Raw genomic sequence first — 21,289 nt, forward strand, 5'->3', positions numbered from 1 at the left:
TCTTCTTTTTTGTAGGAATACTGGCCCTAAAGGGAGGAGGGGTGTGATACACACCAACCCCCCCCCCCCCTTGAGCACGCCACCGACTGCTACCCCAAGTGTCGACGTCACCGCACGTCACTGGTTTCCAACTGGTACTCCAGAGTATCTCAATACATTTCTTCCTTCAAGCATTTTTTCCCCATTTCCTTTCTTCTTTACTTCGCTTATTCAAAGTATTTTTATTTTGTATCTTTCCATTTCTTTGATTATTTCTATTTCTTTACCATTTAATGTCTTGATATTTCAGGTTCCGATTCTCGTTTCCTTATTCTTGCGTTTTCATCTTTGGGAGATCTGTCCGAGGTTTCCTATGCAATCATTTCTTCTCTGAATCATCATTTACCCCTATTCAGATGATTAGGGGGCCTTTTGGTTGTTTAGTCCTTTCAGCCTCAAGGCCATGGCTGGTTTTCTCCCTTAGTCTTCTGAGGATCCCTCCTTGCCACCAGACAGTGGTTTTCCCAGTTTTAAATACTTGGGATAATAGTGCTCCTTCTGCCATCTGTGCTGTACCGAAGGGGTCCTTATGAGGTGCTACCATTCGGAGGCAGATTATCAATTTTTTTTTTAGAGAGGTGTTACTCCTCTTGGTTTTCCGCTTTCCTCTTCCTTTGAGATAACCATCCATCTTCTTTCGCCTTTGGAGCCATTAACCAGCTCAGGGCCCCCTGGGTGCCACTCCACGTACTTACTAATAGTAAGCCCCCTGGGGGGAGGTTCTTACCTACTAATGTTAAAACATAAATAGTGTTTACAATTCATTCATATTTAGTGCTCGTGCGACTTACTCACGTTGATTAAGTTAGTATACAATAAAATGTAGATACTTAATGGTACTTACAATAGTGAGTATTGATATTAATGAAAACTACGTTTCAGGATTCCACTATTGTAAGTACCATTAAGTATATACATTTTATTGTATACTAACTTAGTGTTTACAAAGAACATTATATATATATAGAACATTTTGCATAAATTAGGGTGACCAGATTTACTGAAATGAAAAGCAGGACATCCATGGATGCTTACGGGGTGGGATTGCAGCTACAAGTAAAAGAGTACACAGGACCAAGTGCACCCACCCCCTCTTTGGCAAACAAAAAAGGCATGCCCCTTACATGTCTCCAGAAATATTACACAATTCTCTTTAATCTGTTTTGATTTTTGTTATTTAACTTTGCTTTTCTGTCACTTTTGGCTAATTGCAACAATGTATATGAGTGATATGATTAAATTCATGAATGGACACTCACAAAGAACATCCATGTAGAGGCTGGGATTCAACCCCCGCCACAAAAGTGTTCCCTTCTTATACATTTCCCTTGTCATTTCTGTCTTTTTCATTTGTCCTTTTTCTTATCTCTCTCGTTCTTACTTTTTATCTGAATTTCCTTACTATCTTACCATAAAGCATCCATACATTGTAAAATAATATTAAAATATTAATCAATACTGAGAATATATTTGTTGCTGCAGCTGTAGTAATCATGTCATCAAACATACAAATCCCCGGAATTGGGTTATTTTCAATTTTCAAAACGCCCCCGCATATATCACTTGGTAAAAAGGTAAAGGTAAGTATTCCACTGTGCTCAGCACCACACCATGAAGGCATATAGGGGGTGTGGGGGTAACGCCCCATACTTTCTTGATCAGGTCGTGATTTGGGATGATGTGATCAGCATCATGCCCCTGACCACCTTTACCCCCCAGGTACCCATGTCATTCAACGCTGGGTGGGTGCCAGGGCTGCTTGCAATGTTAGAGAAGTTCATGGATTTGAACCGGCCAGGGATCGAACCCAGGACCTTTAGCATGGTAGTCAGACACGTTACCGACAACCATCGCGACCACTGTTACCTTCCACATATCATGCATACTGTATGCAATATCTACTTATAAGATTTTTTTTTAGATTACAAGTATTTCTATGCAAACTAACAATACTATTCAATTATTCATTGAAAAGGCACTAATAGTTTCACAGAGGTAAACAAATCATCTGCACGTTTTGCAGGACTGTATTGAAAAATATGGCATATTTGGCTTTTTGGAGTAGCATCACGGAGCGCAGGACATTACCCTAAAAGAAAAGGACTGTTCTGGTCACCCTAGTATAAATTGAGAATTCTATAGTTTTAGAACATCTGAAGTCTCCAACTAGCCCATATTTAGGCATCCATCTACTTGACACATTTCAATGTAAACATCTAGCATAGCAATGCAATTTTATGTATTTTCAAGAATTTAAAGACAAATCTGCTATAATAAATTAGTCCAAAACTTGTTTCAGTCACGATTTTGAAATCTAGTATTGTAATTTAAGTTCATCCTCCTCCTCTGTAATTTCTTTCCCTGGCTCTTTATTTCTAAATTCATTAAGTTTTGGTATAGCCAGTTTATCATTAACCCTCATCGTTTTGATTATCATATACGATAAAAGGCGACGTAATATACGAAAAATATATGGAGTCCAGTATATTTTGTGCCCAAGATTTCCATAAGGGGTTCATACCCACCCCAACACACCTTAAAAAAGGGGGGAAATTGTCTCGACTTCCGTAAAGAGGTGGTCGTTTTTTGAGACGATAATTTGGATCTACGTCGTTTCAACAAGAGCGTATGTGTGAAATTTTTGTAATAGTAAGTTGTTCTAAACAAGGGGCCTTATTTTGCAAAGGATGATTTCCCTTCATAAGACATTGAACCTGGGATTTTCCTTATCGCACAACACTTGAGCAACATTTCGTTCTGACGTCTGACGAGGAATGCCTACGTTGTTAGGTTAGGCTAGCTAGGTTTAGTTCTCTTAGCATAAATAATAATTTTCATTGTATTTATACTAATATAACTAACCTAAAAACATAGGCGTTCCTCGTCAGAACGGAAGGTTGCTAAAGTGTTGTGCGATAAGAGAGACCCTTAAACCTGATCCAAAGAAGAAGAAGTAAAGTGTGGATACCTCTGGGTGGAAGACGTAAAGTTGATATGTGACGTGTGTTGTCCCGTAGTTGAATGTGAAGTTCACAATATTGGCAAGTAGCCGAAAGGTACATAACATGTTATTATTAATTAATGAAAGAACGTAAGAAGGTAAACCTAATCACATGTTGTTTTAAATTCATTTTTAACGATGTTCCAGCCGGTCTTGATTGTTTTCACTGTGAATTGCAATTTGATGACACTACAATTGTACCGTGAGAAATTATAGTACTCACATAATTCGCCCAGTTTTTCTCTATAGTAAAGTTTCTTTTGTTTTTTGTTAAATAGTTGGGTAACATTATAGTATAGGGGTGACGGATTTCGGAGAAAGTACTTACGGAAATCATTTTCTGTAGCGTTGTGGAAGTTCGTGAATGTAGTTTTGATCCCGTTAATGTGAATACATGTTGTTTTCTGCCTAAATCTCTGTCCGACACGCTGTTTCTGCTGCCGCTATTTGCTTTCTGCACGAGAGCAAAATGTTCCTTGTGTCAGATGTCGTAACCCCGTAGTCAGTGTTTCAAACTCGCTGTGCTTTCACTAGAACATGATGTTTTGAGTATTTGGTAACGATTAGATTAGACACATTTCTTGAAATTTACAGGAGAAAAGACGAGAAAGTACTTACGGAATTGAGTTCTTGTGTACTTTCTGAAGCCGCGGAAATTGTTTTTTCGAATAGTGCAACTTATTTGGCCTGTAAGTAAGGTATTTTTCGTCATTCATGCATCTCCGTTCCACGATAGCTCGTGCCACCATTACCGTCGACTACGTGAATCAAATGTTCCGTGCGTTGTATTACGTAGCCTCCTGTCAGTGCAGCAACCACGTGGTAGTTTTACAAGATGACGTGTGGGCGGGATTTTTATTTTTCCAATTTAATTTTCTGTTTGCTTAACCTAACTGAACCTACCCTAACCTTCCGTGAATTGTTTGTGAATTAATAACAATCTTTTTCCGGTTAATAAGTGTTAGTGTAACAACAACGCGGTAGTTTTACAACATGACGTGTGAGCATTTTTTTTTCCAATTCTATTTTCTGTTTGCCTAACCTAACTTAACCTAACCTAACCTTCCGTGAATGGTTTGTGGATCAATTTTCGCTTAAAAACCTTTTGTGAATAGTTTGTGCAGCATTTATCGGTTTGTAAGTTTGGAAACACTGCACATCAGCTGACGATAGACAACGTGAGTCAAGATTTGCCCGCTGAATTAGCAACGACCAATAAATAATTATAATGTTAAAAATAAGGCTTTTTTTCATGGGAAAAAAAAGTTATCCAAAGTTGAAAAATGTTTTTTTTACTATGCTTGCCTAACCTAACTTAACTTTACGGAAAATGGTTTTTGGGGCTAACGTCAATGGCTTGTGTGGCTACAGTCAATGGTTTGCGAGGTATTAGCATAATTTCAAATCCGGGCACGAAAGTAGGTATTTTCCGGTTGCAAAACGAGGTTGCAAAACTGCATAAATCGACAAAACACTCTCACAACATGCTCTGAACCAGTATGCTATCGCCCGTCATAATGTGTTACAGAATCGAAATAACAAGTAACAATAAGTACTCGTAAGTGTAAGAAATAGAAATTATATTAGTTCGAAATGCATTATTTCACCTTAGGAAATGTTCCGCATTCCAAAATAATACGTTAGCAATGTAAAAAGTGCGAAATATTTGATTTATAGGTGTCAGCCCCAACCAATAGTTGGATCATTTTGTTTGACTTGTGACGTTCACCAAAATAATTTTTAATTGAGTTAAACACTTCGGAGAAATGTTTACCCCTAGGTATCAGGATCACCATGTACCTGTAGACATTACAACAATTGCTATTACTTTTACTTCTGTAGAGATTGTACAGAGATAACAATTACATCAATTGTCATTACTTTGAATTCCTTAGTCAACTCACTTTAATCATGAATTAAAGATGTAGAGATTGTACAGCGATAACAATTACATCAATTGCCATTACTTTGGATTCCTTAGTCAACTCAATTTAATCTTGAATTAAAGGAAAAAAAGCAAGAAAATTAACATCTAAGACAGAATTTCTTGAAGGTCCCCCCGACCGACTGTACTCCCTCCAGAATTATGTCGAATTCTTTATTAATTAATAAATTAAGGTGTTTTATGTAAAATGAAATGTGTTCCATGGCACGGAAACCACAAATAACCGGAATATTGATCCAAAAATACAGCCCCCGGTCTCAGAACCTTTGCACCTTTTTTATTTGTAAAAGGAACTGTTTGTATACATACATATATATATAGCGAGAAAATACATACAAAAGAAAATGTCCCCAAAACTTACCACTCCTAGCCCAACAAAACGTCGAGAATTGCTATCAGCATCAAACCTAGTACTCCCATTGTAACATAGTAAAATTATAAACGATAGTTTCACTTCTGATGTGGTTTTGTACGTTTTCAGTTCTTAATATTTGATATACTTTGTTTGATAATACATTTTAATATAAAATAATTCATATTTATTGTAAATTTACAAACTTTTGTCATTAAATTTTTGTGTTCATGCAGTGGTAGGTATCTGTCATTTTGGGTGCTGTATTCACTTGTGAGAAGCCGTTATGATTTTACAGTACCAGAAAATGCCATAATTTCGTTAATAATTCGAATACTAATTATGGAGTCCTGATGACGTTTCTGCAGTTGAAGATTTGGTGCTCACATGTAGAAATTGTAAACTAACGTGAAGAAATTGTGGTACTAGTTTACTATCCTTCGGACAGATTTCTTCATTTCTACAGAAGAAACTACTTACCGTAATAAGTTCCTGTAGTATTGTCTAACATCTGGAAGGTGTTTTGTGTGATGTGGGAATGTTTCATAGCGGAAATTCAACCATTGACGCATAGCCCCACGAACCATTCATACATAGCCCCACGAACCATTCATACATAGCCCCACGAACCATTTCCGGTAGGGTTGGGTTAGGTAGGGTCACAATAGTTAAAAATTGGTTCGAAAAAAATATGCGTAGCCCCACACACCTTTCCCGCATAGCCCCACACACCATTCTCGCACAGCTCCACAAACCATTTGCAGAAACGTATGTTCTTCAGTTACAAAAACACTTTTTTTTTAAAATAAAAATTGATCAAAAAAACGTGAATACACGTTAAGAAATGATCTGCGAAGCAGATAGGTAAGTACAAATGTCAAGAATTGACGAAACTCAGAAGTTATAGGTGTCCGAAGGATAGTAAACATTTACCGAAGTTGTAAATTAACCTTATCAATTACAACGATGATTCTCAATACACAAAAAGCGATTGGGAACCATGTTTTCTGACAAGTGACGTTCGCAATTCATTACGAATAGCGCCACAAACCATTCACGAATAGCCCCACGAACCATGCAAAGTTAGGCCGGTTAGGTTAGACTGTAACGGTTCCGATTGTTTTATGATTTCTCCTAGCACAAAGATTAATTATTGTATAGTTTTGGAATTCATTGTCACACGAAATGTAAACCTTCCTTAAAGTAATGAGCACTGTTTGGACTCGTAAAATAGTTATTTATGTTGGAAAAAGCAACTTGAAAATTACCTTACACTCTTCTCATGGACAAGATATTCTCCATCGACAAGTGACAGTAAATATCGTAGAAGAGTGGGAATGAATGTAGAAGTAAAACTTTAGTAGAATACATTTAGGGACTTTATTTTAATGCTAAGGTAACCAAACCTAACTACGAAAGCATATATTGAACAAAATCTTAAGTAGTCTCTAAAACTCCGCAGTATGTGTTAACAGACGTGCATCGAAATCGAACCATGTAAAAATTTTATTTGTAGCATGATGAAATCGCAATAAAACAAAAGGAACTTGGGGCGGTTAGACTAACGTAGTTAAAATTTGGGGTCGTAGTAAAATGAGAAATGTATAATTAGTTTTTTAAGTATTTGAAACACAGAATCTTGCTATAAACATGGGTTTTCTTGAGAAATAAAGGGTATCGGTTGTGATCATGGACCCGCTTATTTTGCAAGTTCTACACGTGAGTGCCAAATGTTAACTGCAGATTCATGATTAGGAGCCCTAAATGAACAAAATTGGGGAAGTTTCCGGTATTGTAAAATCGCTCCTCGAAGCTTTCAGACTGCTTTGCTTCAGGTACTTTACTTCACCATAACAAATCTTCCTAAGCTAAAAACAATATACTTTTTAAAATAATCTTTTCCAAGGTGTAAAATGCAATATAATATATATTGAATGTAAAATGTTAAAACCAATTCATTTGACTCAGTGTCTATGCCATGTAGGTGATTTTTTATGAATCATACATGTCTTCTTGTAAGATATGTCTTTCTGTTTGCACTTCTTATTACTTATTAGGTTTCATGTGTCTCTAAGAAACTAATCGGTAAGAATTGTCCATAGTGTGTAGCCAAGATAGTTGGTTTAACTGCCCTCTATATAAAAATAATAATACTAGTCTTATTTTTCAATGTTACCAGTAAGCTTTATGATTAGTGTGAGTGATTTAACATACAAAACATGGCCCAAGTTCCTTTTGTTTTATTGCAATTTCATTTGCTACAAATGCAATTTTAACATGGTTCAATTTCAATTTGCTTCTTTTAACGCATACTGCGGAGTTTTAGCAATTACTTAAGATTTTATTCAATATATTGTAACAGATTGTTTACAGAACGTTCCGGGAAGAAAGAAGCAAAATGAATCGAAAACGCCCCTTTTTGAAATAATAGACTGAGTCCGGTACACAAAGGTAAGTAAGCGCTCGTGGATTTGCGCACGGAGTAGTTGAAGCAGTTGGTGCGGAGAAGTTACAGCAATTGGTGCGGAGATTTTGACTGGAAGGTGGTCGCGCAATTTAGTGCTCTGTCTGTTGAGTTTTGCATACCTCCGGTGACATTTTCTTCTGGCGAAGTGGTAAAGTAGTCTCTTCAGTCGGAAGACCACACTAGTCCGCCGTTGTTTGCAGAGGCACAAGAAACGTTAAATCGGCATTAAGGCTCTCCGGAAAAGAGATCGTGCAGGAGTGAACTCTGTCTGCAGCAATTTAGCAGATTTCCATTCAGTGAAGCCGAGATGGCAGAAAAGGATTTTCTCCAGCGACAAGACACCAAGAACGTCTGAAAAAGAAGACGGAACAATGAGGATTTTAGTGAAGTGATCCCCAGTGTTGAGAGCTCTCGTGTTTTAACCACCACAAGCTTGATCTTCTGATGAAAAAATCCCACTAAATTTTGGAAAGTGCTAATTCTTTCTAAAGGCCGGCCATGTAATCGTGATTAAAAAGGTTAAATTTGTTCTTTTTTATAAATATATGTGAGAGTGATTTTTTCTTATATTTCTTTCACCAAGATAATCTAAAGTACTGGTGTCAACTCTTGTATTGGGTTTACTTATGTAAACCAAGAACCACCAGCGAATCAGTGTGAACCTTTAATTATTTTTTTGTGAAGTTTATTCTTAGTTTTCTTCTGTAATAAAAGAAAGTAAAGGTAATTGGTTATTCTTTCCTTCAAACATTAAAATCTATACTAATATTTGAAATCAGTTTATCTCAACCGAATTGTAGTTCAAAGCATAGCTAAGTCTAATACTAATAATAATAACAATAAAATCACGTGATATCGTTATAATATGCTTTCATAGTTAGGTTAGGCAGGCCAGGTTTTGTTCTTTTAGCATTAGAATAAAGTCCCTAAATGCATTCTACTAAGGTTCCGATTTACTTCTACCTTAATACCCACTAGTCTTCGATACTTGCAGCCGCTTGCCAACGGAAAATACATTGTCCAGGGGAAGTGTGCATGCTTCAATAAGGTAATTTTTAATTTGTTTTTTCAATATAAATAAGTTTTTTCGAAATCCAAATAGGGCTTCTTACTTTAAGGAAGGTTCAAATTTCGGATGACAATGATTGCCAAAATTCTACGATAGTTAGTCTTCCTGCTAGGAGGATTTGAAAAATATCATAAAATATCGGAACCGTTACCCAAAACATTATCATGTGAAAAGTAATAATATAAGTACTAAATAAGAGAAATGCTAATAAAAATAGCTCAATCTGTCACACTCACCACCTGCTGACAGTAGTCGCACCCTTGGTATTATTATTTAAAATAAAAGTCATTGTTTGTGTTGAATTTTCGGAAATTTCACCATAAGAATCTAAAATTTTAACTGGATCTTAGAAGAGATTACTCAAAAATGGAAAGTTGAATTCATTGGATTCATATCTTTATTGTGGCTTATTTTTGGTCACATTTCTCATTGTGTGATGATTATTACAACTTGCCTAATGGTATGAGGAATGTGCATAGGATACTGGAAATGTGTGCGGAAGTAAGTTTGAAGCTCATTGAAAATAAATTGTGCATTTTGAAGGGGCAGAAAGAAAACATCGTCATAAAAAGTAGTTTGTTCAAATGACCATACCCTTCACAATTGTCAGAAGTATTTTTTCCATCTGGAAAACCATGTATGCACATGCTGGACACAAAGGGGAGTGTGGAAATACGAAGACAGTCAAACTTGAAGAGTCCTAATGTATTCAAAAAATAATAATGCCATAAACACTTAGAGGTGTAATGTACACTGATGCAACTGAGACTTTGCACAAAGTTGTACAAGAAGTGATAGGGACATGATCCTTGCACTGTGTGTTAATTTTGTCTATCCAGATATTTTTGAAAGACTAAACAAGAAAATGATTCTCTCCACAAACATTCAGTATATGGAAAAGTTACTAAGATGCAAAAAAGTTTTTGTACAAAGTAATAAAACACATGGAGAACATAGTTATAGAATTGTTTGCAATATTTTATGTGAATGGATGGTGTCTGTGGGTATTTATTGAATTCATAATAGATTGATAGCATTACAGAAAATTTATGGGGTTAAGTAAGACATATTCATTAAAAAGTATGTTTTTTTAAAAACATTTTAAGGTGTACTGGTAACATTGGTCATGTCAGAGGAAAATACCAGGTGTGTCTGACATCTGGCTGTGTTCTTCAATCAATGCTAGGATAAAATAAAATAATTAAAATTTATCATAATAAAAAAAACTAACTTACCTAACCTACACACAGGGGCAAAGTTAATAACCAGTGGATGTCACTCGCTTTTTGTACAAGATTACATACGTCCAAAGTCTCGGTTGCCTGACTTTTCAGACACCCTGTAGTTCTAAGAGCACCACACTTGACCCACCTAGCCTACTCACATAAGTAACTGGGGCATGATGGCAAAGATCACATCTCTGCTTATTCTGCTATTCCATCGTACCAGAATTCATTACAGATTGTTTGGAGTCGAAGGCGATGCAGAGAGAGAGACACCAACCATGAAGAAAATAGTGCAGCTTCGACGGGGGAGACTTTTGAAGATCACTGCGGGTGCCTTGGTTGTTATATTCCTCATCTATCTCCTTTCTTCGTCCGGCAGTGACTCTGAGAACGAAGCTCCCCAAAGTGCTAAGCTTAAGGGCTCTGCTAAAAATTTTAAGAAGGTGAGTATCGCTGTTCTCCTCTTTCATAATATTTCACATTGTGCCAGTATCTGCCTTGCTTATCAGTTATTTTATTTCTGGTGCACATATTGCCAGTTTAATACTGTTTTGTCGGAGTTGAGTTGATGACTTTATCGTGTTTCGTACATGTCAATTCGTCACTTTCCGAAGCGATGTTGTCAGATGGCGTGAAATATGTGAACAATAATGAATTGTTTATGTGTAGTGTTTCCCAATTCCACATAAGTAAATTGTGCATATGTGCAGATGGACATACGACAAAATAATATTCAGCCAGAGATTGTTCATTAAACTTTAGTGGGCAGGAGCCTCTTGTGCATGTTAGCCTCTCTGGGTGAAAACTTTTCAAGTAGCAAGAGAACTAATTGTAATATAGAGATGATTTTTTTTTTCTAGAATGAGTTTCGTGGTGGTGCAATTTGTACATTTACCTCCCAATAATGAAAGTTAAAATAAGAAGAAAATAAAAATTTTACACAAGAATTCATATTTGCACACCCCATGTGATCACCACAACAGATCAAAGTCAACACAAAAAAATGTCTTTATGTACCAGTGGTATATTTCTACAAGCATGCAAAGTTGCTTTGAAAGTAGACTGATTCTTCCTGGGGTGAATAATAACAATATGTAAGAAAAGCAGTGCTGCCATCTTATGGGAAAAAATCCAGAAAATGACTTCTAGCATAGGACCTATGAATGCAAGCTGGACCAAATATGCAGGGAAGAATGACATAAGACCATTCTTCAAGGACTTGTAATCCCCTTTCCTCCATTAAAAAATTGAAAATATGTAACTAAATTTAGAAGTTCATAATTTTCATGTAATTATGAAAATTTGACATCTCCTACTGGGCCCCTAATTGTTTCAGGCTGTGAAGATTATTTTTTCATTTTTGTCATGGAAGTCCTACAAGTAGAGAAAAATGTCTTTGAATCATCAATTTCCAGAAATTGTATTTGTGTACTAAGAATTGATAGTAATTAATTTGTCTTTGTACACTGATTAGATAAAAACTGCCGGCTTGAGAATTGATGAACTACATCAATAAAATCTATCAAGTGATATGATCTCTGTGCAATATTTGTAAAGGAGAAGCAAACATGAATGACAGTAACAATCTTGTCTGAGGGGTAAATAAGTAATCTTTATCAGTGATTGAGGAAGCTGTTGAGACGTAATCCTGTCAATGCTTTCAATAATTTCAGTTCTGTTATCTCCTGTTTTATAGTTAATGTACCAGTAAAGGGGGGGGGGGGGGTAATTGAATATTTTTCTGATACTGGTCTGATATAAAATTGCAGTGCTCCTTGAACAATATGAATAATTTGTTAAACTCCATAATTAATGTATGCTACCAGGTGACTAGATGTTTAGGTATTTCCTTTTGAAAACTTGGACATATGAATTATATGTTTATATGTATTAAAATAATAGCAAAATTGCAGAATCAATATTCTTGTTTCGTCCGGTACTGATGAATCTCCCTCTCCCCTCTGGTGGGGGCAAGGAAGGTTACCCCAAATTTACAGGTTTTTAAAATTTAAGTGATAAGCAGCTTTCAAACCGCAGGGACATGCACCACATGTTGCTTGACAATGAGCCAATCAACAGTAACGTTTTTCACACCATAGCGGCATAACATGCTGCACAACCTTCATTCAATTCGTGAAATCCTGAAGCAACACTTGTTGTGTGTGGCTCTGGCGTGAATTCTTCCTTAGGGGTATTTTTTTAAAAGCTTGAGGAACCTGAGGTTCATTATCTACCTCCCTTTTCCCTGCTCCTCCAATGTTAGGCTCTAAGTTACACTTCTTCGTAGTATCCGTTGTTACAGAATGGTGTAAAGAGAGTATGTACTGAAAGTATTAATGGACAGTTTACCGAGATATACCTGTGCCACTTCACAGGGCATAAGCTATACGTTAGTTATTGGTCAATTTAGTGTGTATAATTGTGTACACAGAAACCCAGTTCTTCATCCAGAATTTTAATCTTTGGAATGAAGTGTAAAGATAAATTTACACCAAAATGGGTACAAATTGAGCTTATATGAAAAATTGTAGGTTTGTGTGTGTGTGAAAATAATTTGGGGGATTCTCTTTTTACATTTTCATGACTAAATTTTTTCACCATGCTGTCATGAAAAATGTTATTGATATTCTAGTGTACAAATGAAAATTATATTAAAGAGGAAAAAAAAAAGTAGGCTTAATTCAGGAAATGCATGTTACTTCTCTCTTCATAAACTTTTGTCTTCTCGTTTAATATCTAAGAAACTAAAAGTTAAAATATACAAAACAGTAATTTTGCCTGTAGTATTATATGGATGTGAAACTTGGTCCCTTACATTGAAAGAGGAACATAAATTGAGAGTATTTGAAAATAAGATCCTTAGGAAAATCTTTGGACCTAAAAGGGATGAGGAGACAGGTGAGTGGAGAAGGTTACATAATTTAGAACTACATAATTTATATTCATGTCCAGATATTATTAGAATAATTAAATCAAGAAGACTTAGGTGGGCAGGCCATGTGGCACGAATGGGAGAGGATAGAGGAGTTTACAGGATTCTTGTTGGGAAACCTGATGGTAAGAGACCTGTAGGAAGGCCAAGACGAAGATGGAGGGACAATGTTGAGATTGACCTAAGGGAAATCGGTATAGATGGAAGAGAGTATATAGATCTTGCTCAAGATAGGGAAAGATGGAAGGCCTGTGTTGCTGCAGCCATGAACCTTCGGGTTTAAGAAGGCTAGAGAGTTAGTTAGTTAGTTAGTAATTCTAGTGTACATGCACAAGAATAAGTATAATCATACTACAGATGAAGTAATAGCAATGAGAAAACTTTTCTCCCTTTGTAATGATATTCTTTTTCTTGAATCTTTTCCCAGGAGCCTTCCTTCGTTGCAGGCACCCTGGGCAACTTTGAGCCAAGAGATGAGCAGGTCCGGACAGGACCTGGGGAGCATGGGAAGCCACACAAGCTGCACGACAACAAGCAGAATGAAGCAGCACAGTCTCTGTCAGAGTTTGGTATGAACATGGCATGCTCGGATGAGATTTCGCTAGATCGCAGCATTCCAGACACAAGAATGGCAGAGTACGTTACCTGTTTGCTATTTCTTCCATGCCGTGTATATTTTTCATCATCTCCATCAGTATAACTGTTTCTGAGAATACAAGTTTGCAAATTTGTTAAAACATAGCTCCCTGTAATTTCATCAGTGCCCTTGGTGGCAAACATATTCAGTGCTCAGGATATTTACTCTGAATTCCTTTAACTCCAGCAATTATATGAGTGAATTTTTTGCACTGGGAATTTACTGTGTTTCACTGCATAATTGTCTCATCCCTGTTTTGTTTTTTTCAGTCCAAAAATTGGCTTATAATCTTTCATCGTGTAATTATCGCATCAACGTGTCAGATAACGAAACCAATGGTAGCGGTACAGTTTCTTCGGACATAGAAGATTGAGTTTTGAAAGTCTGTACTTTGCAACACTGTAGAAAATTTATTCAAGTGTAATATTGCAACTATAATGCACAAATCATTAACACTAATGTGTTAATTTTTTTTTCAGACTGGAAAATTTTTCGCTAAACTGAAGCTATGATGTGCATCGATTTGAACTATTTCCTTCTTGCACCAAAAACAGTTTACCTAGTAGTAACTGCTTTTTTCTTTTTACACAGTGGTCACACCTCACTTTTTTGCAATGAAATTTGGCATAAAATCTGTGATGATTATGCAGTGAAATACAGTATGCATAAATTCAGAGATATGAAAAATTACCATGTTTATTTTAAAATGCATGTTTACAAATTTTTTGGAATTTTTTTGTTATACCGTAGTGCAACGTATCTTGACAGTGACGTCAGCTGGGACCGCACTGCAACTTGATGTATCAGTCCATGCCAAGCATGAAAAATTTTCTCCGTCACATTTGCATCTCGGAGTCCGCAGAGAAAGCATGTAGGAGGAGTGGACCGTTCTTGTGTGCAGCTGATCTTCATGCGGAGAAATGTCAATGCTTGGCGCTAACTAAATACGAACATGAAAATATAAACAAATTACAAAGTTAAAACTATATTTGGAGTGAGAAACTAATAGACTTTTAATGTTTTGAATACATGTAGTAAACGAAGTACTGACATAAAGTAAACTTTGTTTTTAACAGTCTTCCACGAATGCCACTCTTAATGTACTTTTATCTCGAAGCATTGTTTTGTACATTCTCATTGCCAACAGAATGATACGAATAATCCATTATCCATGACAATTACGCTATTTGGTTGCAGTTTGGGTAGAATATCGACGAACCACGTCTAAAAACGCTGCCTCAATGCCTTTTCTCGAACAAAACAACAAAGAAACGCTTTCCACAAAAGCATCTTCGCTTCCTACATACACAACAACGAGCCTTCCATTTTTTGCCTAGGGCTGAACTTTGACAGGCACGTATCTAGAAATACATTTTGGTGGGGATCTCAATAATAATAGTAATAATAATAATATAATTAGAAAAATTACATTGAATTAAAATAATATTATTTGAATATGTAAATTAATTAATATTGCATTGTTGTTATTACATGAATAGGTAAAAAATGGTGAAAGATATATAATAACATCTATCCATTATGCAACTTACATGTAGTTAAAATCGCCAAATTTGTGTAAAAGCAACAGCCCTGGCAAGGAAATTTATGTCAGATAGACATAAAATTAAATATTAATTGAATAACAAAAAAAAAAAGAAGAAGACTAATCATATTGTAATAGGCAAAAATAATTGTACTGTGATGGCTTTTAATTGTGTATTGGAATTGACGAAAAGTAAATTTGGTGATTAACATTTCATGCATATCACACATAGTAGTGTGTATAAATCTTTGGAACCCAGACCCAAATTCCTTGCCTTTCAATAAGTTCAGCAGGGTATGACCATCGATTGTACAACAAATGCTATACAATTATATTTTGAATATTTAATTTTAGTACTTGCTAAGTCTTTTGGGGGTCCGAATCCCATAGACCCCATCATTAAATACATGCTTGCAATGTGAAACATCTGTTGTGCCCTCCCAAGCTTTGTTTACAGAATGGCCGAAGGCCGACATTAACTCCTGTCTTATACATGTAATGAAGATTTTTCTTTCACAGCAATCCGATTTCGCTTCATTGGCGCAGATATTGGTGGAGCCAAGCAACAATGTCGTCTACGAATGATTCCTTATCTCAACACAGGTCATACAAAATATGCCTCATTGTTGATGTGCTTATGGATCAGGATCTCAATCAATTGCGGCAGCCACTTTTCCCACTCTTGGAAATTTAGTTTTCCCATTACCCCTAAACGTTTTTGTGACAATTGAAATTGGCGTTTCATCACAAGTCGCAAATACGAATGCGTTTACACATCCCCCTCCCCCATGTGACTATTCAAAGTTTTCCCTTTACAATGCAATTTAAAGCAACATGCAACCGAAACACTTGCCCGGATCTCGCTCGCTGAAGATAGCTAGCAGACAAATATAGAGTCGCCCTTAGCCTCACTTCGACCTGCAACCCTGCTCCGAGATTCGGGTCAACGAACCCACGCATATTTTTTTTTAAGCTTTTACTTGCAGCAAAACAGATACTCTTCATTTCAACAGTTTTTCAGAATCTAACATCTGTAATACATTTCTATGTACTGTATACGATACGTGCTTCAAGTAAGGAACTATATTTTTGTGCTCAAGTCTCGTGAACTTGCCGTTTGAAGGCACGTTGACATCCCACATTCATTATCTGAATCCAAATCAGTTTCGTACAGTTTATTATGTTTATGTATCGTGCTCATTGTAATGGTTATTTATTATACGTTATTATATTCTGCAAGAATCCTCACATTGTGACATTTTGAAATTCCTTCCCTTGTATCTTAATCTATTGAATTTCATTCCCATGTTTTTCTTTTTTCAGAGTGCAGACAGTGAAAGTATGAACGCTGTAAGTTTGCAATGGTGTTATGACGTCACTGTCAAGTTAGGTTGCACATGAGTATAGCTATCATCATCATCATCATCTAGCTTTATTGCAGGTTTATATTATTACTTTGAAACATAGGTGGGTAGTCACTTTTTTACAAAAATGCAGGGGGGGGATTATTTCTCTTTACTCTTCCCTTAATGAGAAATTTATTGTTACGTGGGTGTCTCGAGGGTAAACCCTTAATTCTAGATTAGGTATGATGATTCAATTTTTAAACTTTAAAGCTGGTAATTGGCATTAACACTTACCCTAACTATCTCTTGTTAATTTTGACAATTCAGAGAGATGATTATTTACCTTTTGGATGTCAACTAGGTGAGGGAGAGGTGGACTTTTTAGACATCCAAGAAGAGAGAGAGTTGTCAATTGTCATTTATTCTTTTGTTAATTGTTACTTTTTAGCAGTAGGGAGGAGGACCATGAACTATATTCATACTTAGTAAATCTGTACAGAACTATTTGTAAATATTTATTATAACAGTTATTATTTTATACATTGACAGCCTGGATTTTATCTGGGTCATTGAATAGCCACCCTAGTGCTTTGCTTATAATCCTCCTCCAAAGGTTCTTTGTTCAAGTCCTGGGGCTTCTTCTAAATTTAATTTAATCACTGCTCATTCCCTCCATCATACTTAAGCTACAGAGGTTTAACATGTTAATTTGCACAAGAGTTTTATTTAACTCACGCTACGCCTCGCGCCTCACGAACCATATTTAACTCGCACATATCTTTACTTGGTGAGCCTCATGGTGCACCAGCAACTCACGCTACCATTCTATAACATACATGTTACGTAAAGTGTAGTCCTGTGAACAAAATGTTGCAGATGTTCCATGAAAATCTTATTTAGTGATGCTGTTATTGTTACAATTAATACAAGCAATTTTAAAAATGTGGATCAAATTGATAGATGTACATTAACTTCTTTTATGCTTATTTTTGCCTTTAAATTTCACTTAAATCTGAGAAGTAAACAAGAAAGACATTTTCACTCACGAACTGTTTTCAAATATTTCTGATTGTGCGTTTGGCCTTGAATTATTGCTGGCCAGCTCCTCGAACGATATCGATACAATAGTATATGGCAGAGTCATGTTACAAATAACAAAGGACTCAATGCCCAGAAAAAATAACAATGCTAAAAAAAAAAGCAATAAATATGCTGTGAGCCAAATATAACTGACGTGGCGTGCAGCGTAAGAATTTATTCCAGCCCCGTGTGAGTTGCATATGACTTACGCACATAAAATAATTAAAATTAAAAATCACAATTTTTCATCCAGTCATCAAGAAACATATTGTTTTCAATGTTTTTATTATATTCTCGTAATCAAACATCGTGCCCCAGAGAATCTTTTTTTTTCTATCGTGGCAATCAACGTGTTAAGTAACATTTAAATGCAAATACTTAGCTCTAATGAATTATTTCAGATGCAAACACTGGAACTACCCTGAAGACTTGCCCACGACCAGTGTGATCATAGTGTTTCACAACGAGGGGTGGTCTACACTCATGCGTACGGTGCACAGTGTGATCAACAGGACACCACCCCAGTTCCTAGAAGAAGTGCTGCTTGTGGATGATTTTAGTGATAAAGGTAAGGTGCCAAGAAACAAATTTGAGGGGGTTTGATGGTAACAATTTTCATGTGTGTGTGTGTGAGAGAGAGAGAGAGAGGGAGAGGAATGTGGTATTTCAGCACAGACAGTTCCTAACATTCATTGATTCATTCATTGTTTTCTGCCTAATTGGCAGGTTTTTCACTGCAATCTTCATCTTTCCCTATTCTCTGCCTTATGCTTCGTAATAACATACGACCCAGTTAATTTAATATCATCCATAAGCTGATATCTTTTCTTCCACGGACTTTTCCTCCTTCAACCAATCCCTTCAAGGCATCCCTTAGGAGGCAGTTCCTTCTTAGACAGTGTCCTAACCAGTTTAATTTCCTCTTCTTGATGGTCTCCAGGATAGATCTTTTTTCACCAACTCTTTTCAGTACGGCTTCGTTTCTTACCTTGTCCGTCCATTTTACATGCTCCATTTTTCGCCATGTCCACATTTCAAAAGCTTCGAGTCGTTTTTCTTCATTTCTTCTCAACGTCCAGGTTTCTGCACCATATAGTGCTACACTCCACACAAAAGATTTCACTAATCTCTTCCTTAGACCTATGTCCATGGGTCCACAAAAAACATTTTTTCTTCCATTGAAAGCTTCCTTTGCTATTGCGATTCTCATTTTCACTTCTTGGTTGCAGCTCATGTCACTGCTTATAGTGCATCCGAGGAACTTGAAGCTATCCACTTGCTGGATTCTTTCACTGTTTGCTCTCACATTAATATTCCTTGGTTTCCGTCCTGTGACCATTGCCTTTGTCTTGTTCACATTAATCTTCATCCCATACTGCTCACAGCTGCTGTTTAACTCTTCTAACATACTATTTATGGTTCTTCCATCCTCATCGAATAATGCCATGTCATCAGCAAATCTTATGCAGTTTATTCTTCTTCCTCCCAATTTGACACCTCCTGTGCCCTGGAATCAATTTTTGACTATATCTTCTAAATAGATATTAAACAAAGTAGGAGATAGGCAGCATCCTTGTCGTATTCCTCTTCCAATTTCACAGCCTCCTGTCATTTCATATCCTGTTCTCACTTTAACTCGTTGATTCATGTATAAGTTGCTTAGAAGTCTTCCCTCTTTCCAATCTACACGAATTTTCTTCAGAATTTCTGAAAGTTTAACCCAATTCACTCTATCAAAGGCTTTCTCCAGATCTACAAATACTACAAACACCTCCTTTCCTTTCTCTAAATATCTTTCCCCAATGGTCCTCAGTAAACCAATTGCATCCCTCGTACCTCTTCCTTTCCTGAAACCGAACTGTTCTTCCTCTAACTCGCCACTGACCTTCGAGTATAGGCGTCTGTTCAGAATTCTTAGAAGAATTTTTGCCGAGTGAGATATCAAGCTGATTGTCCTGTACTCAGAACATTTTCTGGCATTGCTTTTCTTCTGCAGAGGTACCAAAACAGTCTCCGTGAAATCTTGTGGCCAATCCCCTTTCTCATAGATTTCATTGCATAAGTGCAGTATTTCTCTTTTTCCATTTCCCAGGCTTCTTTTGGAAGCCCAAGCAATTTACTTCACGATACATCAAGTCGTACCTTCCTCTTTTTTCCAGTTCTTCAATTTCTTCACATTTTTGTTTCATCCATTGTTCTTTTGCCCTGTCAGTTTCTCTTCTTAGCTGGTTATTCAGTATCCTGTAATTATTTCTTCCCTCTTCTGTATTTACGTTCTTCGATTTTCTCCGTTCCTCCATTTTTTCCAGCATACTTTCAGTAATCCATGGTTTCTTTGCACTTTTCCTTTCCCTGTAGCCTATTGTTTCTCCACTGCCTTCTATAAGCAGCTTTTTATTCCATCCCACATCTCATCCTTATTGTTACAACTAGCTTTAAACTTAGTATAGTTTCCTTGGAAATTTTCTGTCTTTGTTCTTCTTCCCTTAGCTTCTCTAAGTGGGGTTTCTTGCTCATCTGATTTTGTGTTATCTTCTTCAATCTAAGATTGATTTCTCCTATTACCAAGGTGTGGTCTGAATTAATGTCAGCTCCTGGCAATGTCTTCGCATTTTTCAACCAATTTCGAAATCTTTCTTGTACCAGCATGTAATCTATCTGGTATCTTTTGCTATCTCTTGGACATATCCAGGTGTATCTCCTTCTCTTATATTGCTGGAACAGTGTGTTTCCAGCAATTAGGGAGTTTCTTTTACAGAAATTTACCAGGCTTTCCGCTCTCTCATTTCTCTCACCTAATCCATATGTGACGTGGGAGCAGGATTTGATGAGACTGCACGCGGTAATTAATAGGAAGCGGCTACGCGGCGACTCATCTTCAAAAGGTTTAAGACCCGCTCTTCACGTTACAAGTTGTGTACTTCCTTTCTTTGTGTCGTACTTCCGGCACAATGACGCAAGAGTTTACGAGCGACGAGTACAAGAAGCACGAGACAAATAGGGAAGGAGCCCTGAAAACAAAGAAACTCACGCACGTCGCACAACAAGTTTCAAAAGGGTTCAACAGCGATTAGCAATACCTGCCTTCTTCGCTGTAAAAAAGTAAAATTGCTATAATATTCTTCCAATGTAATTTCCCCTTTCGTTTCTATTATTACTATTATATCTATTATTCAAAAAGACGTGCCAAAAGACTGCAGGCTTATCTCCAATTCTCTCGTTTAGTTAAATTGTGGATTATTTCGTAACCAATTATTTATTTTCGCAATTCTCGCCGTTTAGAATGCAGCAACAGAAATTAAAATTCCACACAATTTTAATTAACAAACTCAAATGTATTCTTGATTGCTATTCAGTACATCATTCATTTAATACAAACATACCCAAAGTGTAGCTACTATGAGTAATTTAACAACATACTTTCATCATCAACAATTCGAGCGTCCAGCGCTCCATTTAACGTATCGGATAGTTCCCCCATTCAATTTTAACAATCAAGTGCAAACTACAAAGTGCACGTCCACTTAAACAATCTTATGTCTTTTGCCAACTACTCTATAATAATAATATTTCGTACAGAGGTTTTACCTCTATTAAACAACGCACATTGCGTGCTTGGATAACAACGTACGACTCATCTTTACTCAATCGA

At 36.5% G+C, this 21,289-nt stretch overlaps 1 protein-coding gene across 2 annotated transcripts in view; it reads left to right on the forward strand.

The window, feature by feature from the left end:
- Window positions 1-2,998: 2,998 nt before the first annotated feature.
- Pgant7 (N-acetylgalactosaminyltransferase 7) overlaps window positions 2,999-21,289 on the forward strand; it is a 53,162-nt gene continuing 34,871 nt past the window's right edge. For both annotated transcript variants that reach the window (XM_083134326.1, XM_083134327.1), the window contains exons 1-4: window positions 2,999-3,095; window positions 10,335-10,542; window positions 13,459-13,667; window positions 18,039-18,205. In XM_083134326.1, the coding sequence (XP_082990452.1) occupies window positions 10,378-10,542; window positions 13,459-13,667; window positions 18,039-18,205 (541 nt within the window). In that variant the 5' untranslated portion in view covers window positions 2,999-3,095; window positions 10,335-10,377. The remainder of the gene's footprint in view (window positions 3,096-10,334; window positions 10,543-13,458; window positions 13,668-18,038; window positions 18,206-21,289) is intronic.

This window comes from Lepisma saccharinum, chromosome 13 (assembly GCF_977018435.1).
Source record: "Lepisma saccharinum chromosome 13, izLepSacc3.1, whole genome shotgun sequence".
In the NCBI taxonomy this organism is placed as follows: Eukaryota; Metazoa; Arthropoda; class Insecta; order Zygentoma; family Lepismatidae; genus Lepisma; species Lepisma saccharinum.